The sequence below is a fragment of the Rana temporaria genome, chromosome 1, assembly GCF_905171775.1.
Source record: "Rana temporaria chromosome 1, aRanTem1.1, whole genome shotgun sequence".
Classification (NCBI taxonomy): domain Eukaryota; kingdom Metazoa; phylum Chordata; class Amphibia; order Anura; family Ranidae; genus Rana; species Rana temporaria.
The window spans coordinates 309,941,654-309,957,555 of record NC_053489.1 but is presented as its reverse complement, the minus strand read 5'-3'; the positions used below and the strand labels follow the sequence as shown (position 1 = coordinate 309,957,555).

General features: G+C 43.0%; 1 protein-coding gene across 1 annotated transcript in view; it reads left to right on the top strand.

The window, feature by feature from the left end:
- Positions 1-15,902, top strand: part of TEK (TEK receptor tyrosine kinase) — a 153,104-nt gene that overhangs the window by 94,575 nt on the left and 42,627 nt on the right. The window contains exons 4-8 of the mRNA XM_040358613.1: positions 1,409-1,561; positions 3,199-3,330; positions 3,577-3,717; positions 5,606-5,731; positions 15,185-15,339. Coding sequence (XP_040214547.1) covers positions 1,409-1,561; positions 3,199-3,330; positions 3,577-3,717; positions 5,606-5,731; positions 15,185-15,339 — 707 coding nt within the window. The remainder of the gene's footprint in view (positions 1-1,408; positions 1,562-3,198; positions 3,331-3,576; positions 3,718-5,605; positions 5,732-15,184; positions 15,340-15,902) is intronic.

The following is a 15,902-nucleotide window of genomic DNA, read 5'->3' as shown; positions in this document are numbered from 1 at the left end:
TCCTGTTTCCAGGAGGAGAAGAGTGGTGTTGTTCAGAGCTCTGCAGCCGAAAGCGTGCTTGTGGGTCTGACATGTCTATGGATTAAGGTGAGTAAGGTTAGCTCTTTACTCCCTCCGGTGGCCAAACTTGAGAAGACACCCCTCTAAAAAAAATTGGAAAAGGTCCTTTAGAAAAAACTTAGGCTCCTTTTCCCTTACCTTTATCCCCGCCGCAGGTTTAACTGCTGTTTCTTTTACAGACAGTACCAATCTTCACCCATCTCTGCTGGCTTTGTGTGCCAACCTTCAGGGGTATGGGTTCCTATTTAAAGGATACCTCTTCCCTGGGCCTTGTAAAAGACTCTGACCAGGCCTTTTAGCTGCAATAGCGAAAGTGCTGGAACTTCAGAGCCCAGTCTTCAAAAGAGAGACATTACAGGCGACGCCTCCTGCATGAGGCCCGGATCTCATCCAATTTTGGCGTAATAATTTTGCGTCCTGGATGGACCCGACGGTCTAGCTCCTTTAGCCCTCAGAGGGTTCTTTAATCGACCTTCCCTTAGCACTTCTCCACGCGTCCAATCCTTAGACACTGGTGAAAAAACTGAGGTACTCCCCTGATGGGAGGGGCTATATGGAGGGGAACTGTCTCTGGTTGGTTGTGCCAGTGTCCAATCACCTCTGGTGACCATACAACCCATTATGTAATGAATATGGCTCTGTGTCCCATGGTGTACGATAAAGAAATAATGACGTCACCACGCCAAGGAGGAGGGCTCCTCAAGCCGGCCGGCTTTACTTCTTATTGTCACACGCTGTTTTAACTCGTACTGATGTAAGTACATTACTTTTAATAAATATTTTTATCCTGCGGTATTACGCTATTGTGCCCCTTCTTTATCTTCCGGTATATGTGTCTGGACCGCTTGATTGCTGCTGTCTTTTGAGGGGGTAAATGAGAGTGAACTGCAACTCTTTTCCATCCTATTGCTGAGTCTTGGATCTCGCTGCTTAATACAAGTGTTCCATCCTGAGCATCCAGAGGATTGAAAGGCCGTGGCTGGGCTATAGCCAATTGCAATAAAGGCTTGCCGTTTGGTAAGCAGCTTATTCTTACGGTGGAGGATTTGCACTAAATGCATGCATGTCACCTGGGTGTTCGAGGTTTGACTAATTCTAAGAACCTAGTGTCATTCATCAAGCAAACCAAAGGCTCCATCTGATCTTATTGCCTTCATGGGGATTTCACCAATTTTCATTCATTGACTGACATTGATTTTGAATTTATTTAGATTGGCGCGGCTTTTTTATACCATATAATGTATTCCATTACTTTCTAGAATGCCATATTAGAAAAATCAAATCTGTATATCTTTCAAATGAAAATATGTTACATTCATTGTGTTATATTCCTGTTTATGTTTTCCAGATTCCTTCTTTCACTCTGTACCAAAGCATGAGGTGCCAAACCTCCTAGAGCACACCATCATGAATGTGCAGCCCAAGGATGCAAGTGTCTACCTAGTGCGTTACATTGGAGGCAACCATTTTAATACCGCTAGCACCAGGCTTATTGTCAGACGTAAGTTCAGTGTTTTATGGTTAATATACTATTGCTAGTCCTACAAAAGGACATGAATATCAAATCAAAAGTATGGATTAATACTATTCAATCATAAATATTAAAAAAGCAATGGTGCTAAGATTGTGTAGTGAACCACATGTGGAAGATGTTCATGGTGTTGTCCAATATCAACTGGTCATAATAGAATTCTGACTGTAATAGAATTGTGACAACATAGTCGGAATGACTCTTTATATGGTAAGGGATGAACATGGTCTTTCCATTCAAAGTGCTCTACATATACCGGATATACTCGCCGTATAAGACGACCCCCTTCCTACTAGTCTGTCTGGAAGCTGAGGGGTCGCCAGAACAACCGCTGACAGGAAAAAACACTGACAATAACATGCTTTATTCAGCTTTTTCAAATCTCACTGTGCCCATTACATGCCTCACTGTGCCATTACATGCCTCACTGTGCCATCAACATGCCTCACTGTGCCATTACATGCCTCACTGTGCCATCAACATGCCTCACTGTGCCATCAACATGCTTCACTGTGCCATCAAAAGGCCTCACTAAGCCATCAACATGCCTCACTGTGCCATCAACATGCCTCACTGTGCCATCCCATGCCTCACTGTGCAGTCAAATTGCCTCACTGTGCCATACCTTTAGTCCTGTACTGTGAGCGTCCATTATTCAAAAGCCTCCTCCTCATGCTATTCCGTTATAGGCGCCTATGTTCCGCCTATCACGGAGGTCCTCTCGTCCGAACCTGAGGATGAGAAGACATCCGTGATAGGCGGAACACCGAACAGAGACTCTGCTGGGAAACCAAGTGTTCCGCCTATCACAGAACACCACAAGGAGGAGGCGCGGCTTTTGAATAATGGATGCCCGAGGTCTGGTAGCGGCGTATAAGACGACTCCCGATTTTTGAGGCAAGTTTTTAAGCCCAAAAGGTTGTCTTATATGCCGGAAAATACAGTACTGAATGTATACAGAATCATTGTAATGTTGGTTAAAATGACCATCAAGTTCAACCTATTGGCATGAATCCAAACTACTGTTGATTTAGGAGGGAAGTAAAAAAAAAAAATACAGTAAAACAATTTGTAGTTTATACTTAAAAGGCTGAAGCAAGAATCTTTTGCCTAGATACAAGGAAATTAAGTGACTGTAAGCCTCTGAAATTAAAAATTAACAGAGCATATGTGCACTTGCCTCAATCCAAAGCACCTACTGTGATTTCTGTCTGCTGTCTTCAACCTCTGTCACTTCTGACAGTCTATGCTGACTCCACTGCATCCTGGGAGTCCCTCTGCTTTCCTAAAAACTGACTACACTAAGCAGGAGAACACATCGTGGTCAGTTCTCTAGCTATGCTGGGAAAAAGTTTTTATAATGTATTTTTATAGCTACACAAAAATGTTTTGTCTTTCATTTATATTTTAAACTGAATGGGTTGTTTTACATGGTGATCGTTTACAATCACATTAATATCTTTAACAGCATTGCTTTCTAGTACCCTTTAAATAAGAGGAGCTTTGTATACACTAATAAGTGAACAGCAACACAAATGTAACTGTACTCTTCGATTCTCCCATACATAAAAAAATATTTATTTTGTGTGTCTCATTTTACTTCACAGGATGTGGAGCACAAAAGTGGGGACCACAATGCAATAAGACATGCCCAGATTGCCATAATGGTGGAGTCTGCCATGAAGACACAGGGGAATGTATCTGCCCTCCTGGCTTTATGGGAACAACATGTGTAACGGGTAAGTAAGGACTTATCTCTGCAATGCAATCTACAGGGACGCCATCAGGGGGGTACAGGCATTACACCTGTAAGGGGCCCGATGGTCCCCAGGGGACCAGGCAATCTATAACATCACAGCGCCTTGTACGGTTATTAGCCATACACCACTGCTGAACATGGATAGTGAACTGATGCCCACTTTTGCACACACATTATCAAAATATCACAAATCTGCCCTAAACGTGTGCTAATCCCTCTTTTGCAGCATGTGGTGAACACAGTTTTGGTACAACCTGCAGAGAAACCTGTGAAAACAAAGAAAGCTGCAAAGGGCACATGTTCTGCCTAGTGGACCCATATGGCTGTTCTTGTGCTACTGGCTGGAAAGGACTTATGTGTGATGAAGGTAAGATACATAAATGAAAGAATAAATTATTAAATAATCCACTAGAGTCCAGGAAAGACAAAATTATCTACTTGCTGGAAGATAATAAATGAGTACTGGTAATATGTGAAGTCTATCCCCAACACCATTTATTTTTGTGTCTGAGAATAAAAGGGGCTTCCGAGTGGTTGTCTACCACCCAGCAGAAGTAAAATTGACTAGTAGTCCCTGTTTAGGAGAGGATGGCTACATTGATAATAGAATGACGACATGGTGGGATGTTGTTGAAATTTATATATTTGTGGTAAGATATATTGGTGTACTGAGATGAAGTTGCCCTATCATCTGGGAGGATATTGGGCGTGTTATAGGGAGATGCTTAAAGCGGTGGTTCCCCCTTAAAAACAACTTTTTTTTATTCCACTGCCCCCCCACATTCCATCACGATTAAGGCACATATTTTTTTTTTCCTGCTGTACATACCTTACTACAGCATATTCACCCGTGCATCCGGGTTGCGAGTCCCGCGGGAATGGGCGTTCCTCACATGCTGTTGATTGACGTTTTGCCCAAAAACGAGCTCTCCCCCCGTCGCATAAGCCGCGTCATGGTTGGCGAAAGGAGCTGAACGGCGAGTCGGCGCTATACTGCGCATGCGCATCGCCGTTCGGCTCCTTTCGCCAATCGTGACGCGGCTTACGCGACGGGGGAGAGCTCGTTTTTGGGCAAAACGTCAATCAACAGCATGTGAGGAACGCCCACTCCCGCGGGACTCGCAACCCGGATGCACGGGTGAATATGCTGTAGTAAGGTATGTACAGCAGGAAAAAAAAAATATGTGCCTTAATCGTGATGGAATGTGGGGGGGCAGTGGAATAAAAAAAAGTTGTTTTTAAGGGGGAACCACCGCTTTAAGTTGTGACCAGGGCTGGGACAAGGGGTGGGCGGGAGTGACAGTTGCCCTGGGCACAGCAATTAACTGTAGGGATGGGGGCGCCTCCTTCTGTTACAAGGCTGGTGTCAGTATGGCAGTGGATGGTATCAGTAGAGCAGGGGACGGTGTCAGTAGAGCATAGGTAGGTGTCAGTAGAGCAGTGGACGTGTCAGTAAGGCAAAGGTTGGTATCAGTAGGAAAGTGTATGTGTCAGTAGGGCAGATGGTGGTGTCAGTAGTTTTTTATTGTTAATATTTTAATTTGTTATTATTTTTTACAATATTCTTTTTTTATTATTCTTTTACAGGTTTTTTTAGGAGCCCCCTTGGGGGGCTTTAATACAATATTAGGGGTCTAAACAGACCCCTGATGTCTCACTTTAAGACAGACAGAAGTAAAGTAAATGCAGTTTACTATGCTTCAGTTATAAATGGACACAATAGCAATTGTTACTGATCACTCACTGTGTTCATCCAGAAAAGGAAGGGGCCAGTAAATAAAAAAATCCCCCCATCCCTGTTCTTCATCCTCAAACATCCCCCTGCACCTGCAGCAGCAGCTGGTGGAAGAGGAGAGGAGGAAAGCCAGAGTGGGCACGGGAGGGCCCGTGTAGCAGAGGGGATCTGCACTTCATGGTGTAATTATGATATGTCCAGGCATATCCGGCACACCCCGTGCGCATGTCTATGGTAGTGCTGATTTTAAATTAATATAATCATCTGCCATTAGCATGGTTTAATGTATTGCTTAGCTTGCTTCCTTCTTTTTTCTTCCTTCCTTTCTTCTTTCTTAACAGATGTATAGGGTTACATACAACAAACATTACATGACAATTGGTCAGTTACTTTTTAAAAAAATGTTTTCTCTGTTTAGGAGATTTTATATGTAATTGCACACATTGTTCCTTTGAGCAGCTAGTGTCTGACAGTATTTCCACTTAGGTATACTTTGTAGTAATGTAGACATTTTTTTTAGCTTGTCCGGATGGTTTCTATGGACCCGACTGTAAGATGAAGTGTCTTTGTGCCAGAGGAGCCTGTGATAGGTTCAAAGGTTGCCTTTGTCCCCAAGGATGGCGTGGGCTTCGCTGTGAAAACGAAGGTAAAGCAAGGTAACACTGTGTATTGTTATATATTGGTGGCTGCAGGACACACACAGATATAATATTTTCCTATTGTGCTTTTGCGCAGCCTCAGCCAACCTCTACAGCAAACTGACATTTTCAGGAAATTATCTGACAGTGCATAGTTTATAAAGTCAGTTTGCTGTTCCATGGACTATTGCTATGCATGTCCTGTGTTTATATGATAAAGTCAGTGTCATGCTGCGTACACACAACACTTTTTCATGGAGAGAAAAATTAAATTTTTTTAATTAGTCATGAAAAACGGCCGTGTGTAGGCTCCAGAGCATTTTCTCTACGAGAAAAATGGCCATTCAAAATTTAGATCCTGCTCTATTTTTTCTCTACGTTTTTCACGTCGTCGTTTTTCTCGTCGTGAAAAATGGTCGTGTGTAGGCTTTAAAAAAAACACACATGCTCAGAAGCAAGTTATGAGACGGTAAATTTGCATAATCAGCCCAAAGGGTGGCGCCATTCGAATGGAACTTCCCCTTTATAGTGCCGTCGTAGGTGTTGTACATCACCGCGCTTTGCTCGAGCATTTTTTATCACGATCTTGTGTATGCAAGGCAGGCTTGACAAGAATCACGTCGAGAAAAACTTCGTTTTTTTTCCATGACATTAAAAACGGTCGTGTGTACGTGGCATCACATATGATCATTTGGTAACATATATTTTATGGATTGAACCACAATTATTATTAGATCTCAGTGAAATCCAGTGTTTCTGGTCGATATTCCAGTAAAGTCTTGAATTTGTGACTTTCACAGTCATCGGACAATTTTTAGTAATTTGCGATTTTAGTAATTTAGTAATCTTTTCGTAAAGAGGCGCCCAAAAGATCTATTCATAGATGTCCTACATCATCTTTATCACACTACGTATGAGGCCTCGTACACACGACCAAGTTTCTCGGCAAAAACCAGCAAGAAACTTGTTGAGAGATATTCTTTTGCCGAGGAAACCGGTCTTGTGTACATTTTCGTTGAGGAAACTGTCGAGAAACTCGACGAGCCAAAAAGAGAGCAAGTTCTCTATTTTCTCTTATTTAACACGCAAACACATGACATTAGCAAAAGCAGCCCCAAGAGTTTAGCCAGTGGAATCGAACTTCCCCTGCCGTTGTATGTGTTGTATGTCACCGCGTTTGAGAACAATGAGATTTTGGCTTGACTGTGTGTACGCAAACCAAGCTTTTCGAGTTCCTCGACAAGCCTAACAAGGAACTCGACGAGGAACTCGATGTGTTTCACCCGTCGAGTTTCTCGGTCTCGGAGAGAAAAATGGAGGTTGCTTTTACTGATATACTTCTGGGAATATTAGATTCCTCTCTGTCTTTGTCTTCAATAATTTGTGAGTCACTGACTGGGAATTGTCAAATCTAATAGTGAGGTCAGAACTGTTGTGTTTTGATATGTGTATATTGCTATGGCAGTTGACTAATAGGATATTGAGTTGTTGGTGACTATATGCTGAATTGCAGCTTATTGTTTTATACCAGGGGTATAGATCTAAATAAGGTCTGGTCAATACAAATCTAATTCCATGAAACTCCTCTTTCACTAGACTGGTGTCTGCTGGAGACCACCTTATTCAATATGAATTTTTTTAAAGAATTTATTTAACCCCTGCTTGATTGGCTAAAATATTTCTCTCCCAATTACCTAGTTGTTGGTGATGTAATTATTCCCATGCAGATATAATTCATATATTCAGGGATAGTACAGCAATACAAGTTTGGCTCAATTTAGTACAGTACAATGTATAAATTCTGTCACAATGTTAAACATAATTCCTTCTGTGGAAATTTGCATTCTGGGATTGGTTGACCCCTTGGCCCCCTACAAAGGTAATCCGAACTCTCTTAAAGCGGATCTCCACCCTCATTTACACTAGACGTCCATATTACAACCGCTGCAATCTAAGCCTGAATCGGCTATTTACATTTTAATTGTTAAATCTGTACCTTATTTTCGAGCAGTAGTTCCGGTCTGCCCCCCCCCCCCCGGGTTTTTTGGAGTTTCCGGCGCCGCGCTGTGCCTGCTGGGAGCTATTCTCAGAGCTCGTAAGATTCGGCTGTAATGAGACATCGCGCGACTTCATTTTGGAGGAAGTGACGCCGATGTAAACAAAGGAAGGGGCGGGCGTTTTCTTTCAGGCTGTGGGTCTTTGAGGCTGTGGCTGTGTTTCACGAGGCTCTGTTATCATCACAACGGGGCGGGAACTTTTCATTCATACGCCTGCCGTTGCGATGACAACAGAGACGCTCACGCCGACGGGCACATTCACCAGTGTGCATGCACGAGATCGAGCGGTGGATGCTGGGACAGCATCCACCGCAAACAGGAACTACCTCCTTGTTGGATTCGAGCGCCCAAAGCCAAGATGGCCACGGGACGTGGAGGATAATATAAGTGTTTATTAGGGCAGAAATAACAGCGGAGGGGCGGACGAAAACGGGATACGTGAGTTTAGCACAGCAGTGCTAATACACATTTTAATTTGCCAAAAAAAAAAAAACAATGGAGCCGCGGGAGATCCGCTTTAACCTTATTGCTCTATTACACAACATTATCCTTTCTTGGAAAAAAATCTCATGCTCTGACCATCATGGCCTGGAAAGCTTTAATAAATAAAGCCCTACCTCTTTATAAGTAGAGGGGTCCGGCAAAATTTGAGAAAGTGTGGGGAGGATGGGTGAATGATGCATCTACTAGATCTGGGTGAGAACTGTCCATCCATCCAGAGCGCAGCATCGCCGACCAACGTTGTCCTAATCCAGCGACGGGTGCGGGTGATCTCCAGCGATGAGAAGATCCATCCATCCAGAGAGCAGCATCGCCGACCTCCTCTCACCGCTGGACACATCCCAGCGAATGACGCGCTAAAGCTGTGACATTACTTATATAGGGGAGGCAGGGCCACCCGTCACGTGACCCCGCACCCTCTGACGTACCCTCTGCTACGTCACTGGGGAAGCCCAGGGCTTACCCAGTGACGTAGCAGAGGGTGCGTCAGAGGGTGCGGGGTCACGTGACGGGTGGCCCTGCCTCCCCTATATAAGTAATGTCACAGCTTCAGCGCATTATTCTCTGGGATGTGTCCAGCGGTGAGAGGAGGTCGGCGATGCTGCTCTCTGGATGGATGGATCTTCTCATCGCTGGAGATCACCCGCACCCGTCGCTGGATTAGGACAACGTTGGAGCAGGAAGCCGGGAACGAGTGGATTATCACCGCTGGAGTTTTTTTCTTATTTTTTTTTATTAATAAAGGACTTTATTCTACGGTGTGTGTTTTTTATTTTTTACAAGAATTTACACTTCCTTCGTGAAATGGTAGGGGTACAGTGTACCCCATTACCATTTCCCACAGGGGGGGGTCAGGATCTGGGGGTCCCCTTTGTTAAAGGGGTCTTCCAGATTCTGGTAAGCCTCCCGCCCGCATACCCCCACAACCACCGGGAAAGGGTTGTGGGGATGAGACCCTTGTCCCCATCAACATGGGGACGTGGTGCTTTGGGGGGCACCCTCCCAATGTTGAGGGCATGTGGCCTGCTGCGGTTCAGGAGAGGGGGGGGCCGCACTCTGTCCCCCCCCTCTTTTCTGCGGCCGGCCAGGTCAACGTGCTCGGATAACGGGTCTGGTTATGGATATTTAGGGGGAACCCCACGTCATTTTTTTTTTAAATTGGCGGCAGGGTTCCCCTTAATATCCATACCAGACCTAAAGGGTCTGGTTATTGAATTTGCGGGGACCTTCGCACATTTTTTTTTCTAAAAGTCCGTGTCCCATTGACTACAATGGGGTTCAGAGTTCGGGTTCGGGTTCCCGAACCCAAACTTTTTTTTTAAAGTACGGGTTCGGACCCGAACCCGAACATCCAGGTGTCCGCTCAACTCTAGTTGTTACTTGACACGTGTCATGCTAATATTATGTTGGAATTTTCAATAAAAATAATTTTCCCCAAAAAAATCTAATCCCAGCATTCGCCCGAATCTCATGTTTGTGCTATGACCCTTCACATCACAGCCACCTCCTCTTTTACATCATGGTTCCCCCTTCACACCACTGCCTCTTCTTTACCTCAGTGTCCTCAGCCACCCTTCACATCACAGTCCCCCTTTATATATGTCCTCTGCCACCCCCTCACATCACAGTCCCCCCCCTCTTACATCACAGACCCTCTTTAGATCACAGTCCCCTCTTTATATCAGTACCTTCAGCCCCCCCTTTACATCACATCCCCCCTTTATATCATGCCCCCCTTTTACATCAGAACAGTATCAAGTATCATTTTGTGGTATTAAAGTGGTTGTTAAGCCACTCTAACCTGTATACACCACTAGCACTGCCTCAGATTGCAGTTTCCCGCTCTGTGTATGAGTTATAATAATAAATGCTGCAAATACCTGATTTCCCAGCCGAGATTGCGATCTCATGACCAGGCAGCTTTCTCCTTTCCTCCTCTGAGAGATGCAGCGGGTGGGGCTGAGATTCCCCCGCTGACGTCAGTCTGGAGGAGGGGAGGAGGATAGAAGGAGAGAGCTGGCTGGTCATGTGATCACAATCTCAGCTTATAAATGAGGTATTTACAGCATTTATATTTATAAATCATTCACAGAGGGGGACACTAATGGTGCTAATGGTGTATACATGTAAGTGTTATGAGAGCAGCAGGAGGGGGAGGTGTGGCACTGTCACAAGTAGATAGACAGAGAGAGGAGGGTGGAGGTGGACACAGGAGCAGAGAGGAGAGCCGCAGAAGGTATGTAAACTGACCACGGTGTCAGGCTCAGCAGCCATAATATGCCGTGGTAAGTTTTACAGAGGGGAGGATAGAAACTGGCAGGATCAGCCTGTTTTTTTAGGTGTTACAGGCAGCCAAATGACACAGCACAAGCACTGTATCATATAACATGCTTTAAAGGTGCAGGATCCATTTTTTTATTTTAGGGTTAACAAACGCTTTAAGTAATTTGTATGGAATATGTCAATGATAATAAGAAATGCAGTAAATAGATCTCTCAACCAGCAACAATAGCACTCCCCCCATAGCAACAATAGATCCCCCAGCTACAACAGACCTGTCAAACAACAATAGCCCCCCAAGAAACAATAGATTTCCACAACAACAATAAACCCCTCAGCAAAAACAGATCCCTGAGCAACCAAAGACCCCCTGCAACAAAATACCCCCTAGCAACAATAGATCCACCCCAGGAGCAATAGATACCTACCAGCCAGCATTGGCTGCTGGGAGACCTATTGTTGGCCAACACCTACCAGCAGTCAGCATTAATAGACCCTTCAGCAGCTAGCAACAGTAGAACCCTCCCTCAACAGTAGATCCCTCCCAAAACAACCGACCCCCAGTAACATAAGACAACTCCAGCAACAATAGACCCTACCTTCAACAATAGTTCTCGCTGAAAAAAACCCTGGTCCTTAGGCCCCTCTACACTTCACGCCCCCTTTATATCAGTGCCCTCTGTCCCCCATTCACATCACAGTACCCACCTTTACATCACAAACCCTCTTTACATCAGTATCCCCTGCCCCCCTTCACATCACAGTCCCCTTTTACATTATGGTCCCCTTTTACATCAGTGTCTTCAGGCCCCTTTTCACATTACAGCCCCCCCTTACATCACAGTCCCCTCCATTTATATTTCAGCCCTCTTGTCATATCAGTGTCCTCAGCCCTCCTTACAGTACTGTGCCAAAGTTTTAGGCAGATGTGAAAAAATGCTGCTAAGTAATGCGTTCACAAATTTATGTTTTAATTGTTTACTTTTTATCAATTTACAAAATGCAAAACGAGCGAACAGTAGAAACATTTTATTAAAATCAATATTTGGTGTGACTACTCCTTGGCTTCAAACCAGTATAAATTTTTACACACTTTGGCCCGGATTCACAAAGCACTTGCGCCAACGTATCTCGAGATACGCCGCGTAAGTGCAAATATGCGCCGTTGTATCTGTGCACCGTGCCCACAAAACTAAGATACGCCTGAAAATAGGGTTCATCTGACCGACGTAACTTGCCTACGCCGGCGTAGAGTGGGCGCATATTTACGCTGGACGTATTTGGCGCTCCTATTGATTCTAATTTATTATCGCTGTTTTCTAGCTGGTCTAAAACCACTTTTGATGTAAAGGGACACTTTTTGGTTGCTATGGATAATCTCCAGTTTCCAGGCAGAGAGAACAGTTTTTATTATATAAAAGTACATGTAGATGGGCAGACCACTAGGGACAAAGAGGGTGTGTATTTATTTCATACAGTACTGTAATCTATAAGATTACAGTATACTGTATGTATTGTGTGTATTCACTTTTTTATATTTGGCGCCGATCTCCGCCCCCGTGTGTCGTAACGTCGCAGGGAACGGAGCTCGGCGGCACACGGGCACTGTGAATCGAGGCGAGGAGACACAGCTCGATCACACAGCGGGGAGGCATCGCAGGATCCAGAGACAACGTAAGTAAACTCTGCCTGTGGACACTGCGAGGCGATCCCGAGTTTACCGGTTACCGCTTTTGGTGCTGAAATTCCACCCAGAGCCAGACTCGGGAATACCGCTCAGGGGGTTAAGAACTATATTCAGCATAAAGAAGAACAAGGAGTCCTGGAAGTGATGGTTTGCCCCAACAGAGCCCTGATCTCAACATCATCGAGTCTGTCTGGGATTACATGAAGAAACACAACGACTTGAGGCAGCCAACATCCGCAAAAGATTTGTGGGTGGTTCTCCAAAATGTCTGGAACAACCTACCTGTTGAATTGCTTCAAAAACCTTGTACAAGTGTGCCTAGAAGAACTGATGCTTCAATTTGGATTTCTCTTTTGTTCATTTACTTTAGATTTTGTTAATTGATAAAAATAAACTATTAACACCCAAGCCACTGGCCCATGTGTGTCTTATAGTAAATATAATCCTAAAAGGAACATCATTTTAAATAAAAAAAAAACAATGTCTTTGATACTAAAAATATGAGGCACAATTTCTCAGGCCATGGGAACGTGCTATATAAAGTCCTAATATGCTGTATATAATGTGAACATTACCACAGTGCATGGCTCTTAGGAATTGCATACTATATGGGAATTTTAAAAGTAATGGCAGGGTGGAAAAACAGGAAAAACACTTAGATCAAAGACAAAATCTTGATAAAGTCCAAACAAAAACTTAAATAAATACCAAACAACACGTTTGAACTTTTTATGCAAGAACATCATAAAGATCTATGGCTATTTACAAAGTTCTGCAGTGTATGCATGTCTTTTTTCCATCCTGTTTTACATAATTGCATTTAACTTTGCGCCGATTCAGTAAACTGCAAGTGAATGTCATGCTCTGTCTGATCAATTGCTCAATTGCCTAATCTGTTAAAGTAGCTGTATTCACGTTAGCTGTTAATAAATACACAGAAGTATTTTTGAGGCTAGTATGTTTATTTATTTTTTAAACTCCATTTAGGTTGTTTATTAGTCTTTAGTGTAAAAGGCAGAATCAGCAGTACAGTGGCAAATTGGTTAGCATTTCCACCTAGCAGCACTAGGGTTGTTGGTTCGATTCACAACCATGGCACTACCTGCCTGGAGTATGCATGTTCTCCCTGTGCTTGTGTGGGTTTCCTCTGGTACTCCGGTTTCCTTCCACCCTCCAAAGACATGCTGATAGGTTAATTGACTCCTGACTAAATTGGCCATAGTGTGTGTACTGTACAGTGCCTTGAAAAAGTATTCATACCCTTTGTAATTTTCTACATTTTGTCATGTAAGAACCAAAAACTTAAATGTATTTTATTGGGATTTTATGTGATAGACCAACAAAAAGTTGCACATTATTGTGAAGTGGAAGGAGAATGATAAATGTTTTTCAAAATGTTTTACAAATAAATATGTGAAAAGTGTGGCGTGCATTTGTATTCAGCCCCCTTTACTCTGATACCTCTAACTAAAATCTAATGGAATTAATTGCCTTCAGAAGTCACCAAATTAGTAAATACAGTCCATCTGTGTGTAATTGAATCTCATTATAAATACAGGTGTTCTGTGAAGCCCTCTGGGGTTCGTTAGAGAACATTAGTGAACAAACAGCATCATAAAAGCCAAGGAACACACCAAACAGGTCAGGGATAAAGTTGTGGAGAAGTTTAGGGTTAGGTTTTAAAATATCCCGAGCTTTGAACATCTCACGAAGCACTGTTCAATCCATCATCCGCAAATGGAAAGAGTATGGCACAACTGCAAACCTACCAAGACATGGTCATCAACCTTAACAGGCCAGGCAAGGAGAGCATTAATCAGAGAAGCAGTCAAGAAGCCCATGGTAACTCCGGAGGAGCTGCAGAGATGCATATCTCAGGTGGGAGAATCTGTATTTTCGTCCGAATTTCGGGTATTATCGTTTTAACAAACGAAAACGAATGCGCAGAATCCGAAAGATTCGACAAAAAAATGCTTTATTTTCGTTGCTACAACAGTTCGATATAGATAGAAGATTCGATATGACGCTGACAATAGCAATCTGTGTCTATCGAACCTGTGGTCGAATGTGCCTAACCTTAACTCTATTAGTCCAAGATTATTCTACATAGAGAGAAAAGATTTGACATTATAGAGGCAGTGTTGGGGTAGACCATTCAACATAAATGACGAAGATTCAACGAAGCAGAGAAAAACATAAAAATGTTGAATCTGTCATTGAAGGCTTATGGTGTCTGTCGATAGTTCTAAGAAGATTCGACAAGCATCTAAACTGTACGATGCTGCAATCGTACATTTCCGGTCAAATGCTCTGCCCATAGGCTATAGAAGAATTTGAATGTTGGTTGACTAGTAATAACAATTTATAAATATAATTATTACTAGTCATACAACATTAGAATTCTACTATAGCTTGTAGGCGGAACATTCATCGGGAAATGTACGATCGCGGCGTCATACAGTTTAGCTGCTCCGTCGAATCTTCTTAGAATATTCGACAGACACCATAAACCTTCAATGACAGATTCCACCTTAATTAATTCGAATTTTCGGACGAATGCATTTTTTACTGAAACAAAATAAATAAAAACAAATTTCGGGAGTAACTAAATAAATGTATTTTTCGGACGAAAACGAAATTCCGGAACAAAATATTTCAGTGTGCACATGTCTAATAGAAATCAGTTATAGTAAATCACAGGACAGTCAATATTTATTATAATTTACAGAAGTAAGCATTCCTATTATAAGTCATCTCCAAACAAAACTGTTGGATCAAGAAAATACAGAAGAAAAGCCAAGCATGTTTCCGTTCTAAATGCCAAAGCCTTCAGGTGTATATCATGCCCTTTTAATGGACAAACAACTTATTTTATTTTCAGTGTTTTTTATATAATTGTCACATGTCATATCGATAAATCCTTTTTTTTCCTGCAGGTCCGCCTCACATTCCACCACAGATACAAGAAATGGAGACAACATTAGAGTTAAACTCCGGGATAGATTTTAAGCCTACTTGCAGAGTTAGTGGCAACCCAGCACCATCTGCACAAGATTTTAATCTTTTTAAAGAAGATGGCACTGTCTTTGAGGTAGGATATCTCACTACTATTAAAAAAAACAGTTGCATTAGCTAACACAAGATAGATCCAGGCTCTTTTTTTTTTCATCACCCTAAAAGAAATGTGGTAGTTCAGAATATATCAGCAATCAATTACTGTCTCATCTGTACATACTGTACTGTAATTAGTATGAATCACTACGATGTTGTCTTGCTAAAAACTAGTATACGTGAAATAGTATCTCACTGACCATTGTAGGTGCAGCCAGTGCAAACAATGGGAGTTATTTACGAAAGGCAAATCCACTTTGCACTACAATTGCATACTACTAGCTGGATTCAGGTAGGTTTACGCCGGCGTATCAGTAGATACGCTGTCGTAACTCTGAATCTACGCCGTCACAAATTTAAGCGTATTCTGGAAACCAGATGCGCTTAAATTAGGCTAAGATACGAGCGGCGTAAGTCTCCTACGCCGTCGTATCTTAGGGTGAATATTTACGCTGGCTGCTAGGTGGCGCTTCCGTTGAGTTTGGCGTATAATATGCAAATGACTAGATACGCCGATTCACGAACGTACGTGCGCCCGTCGCA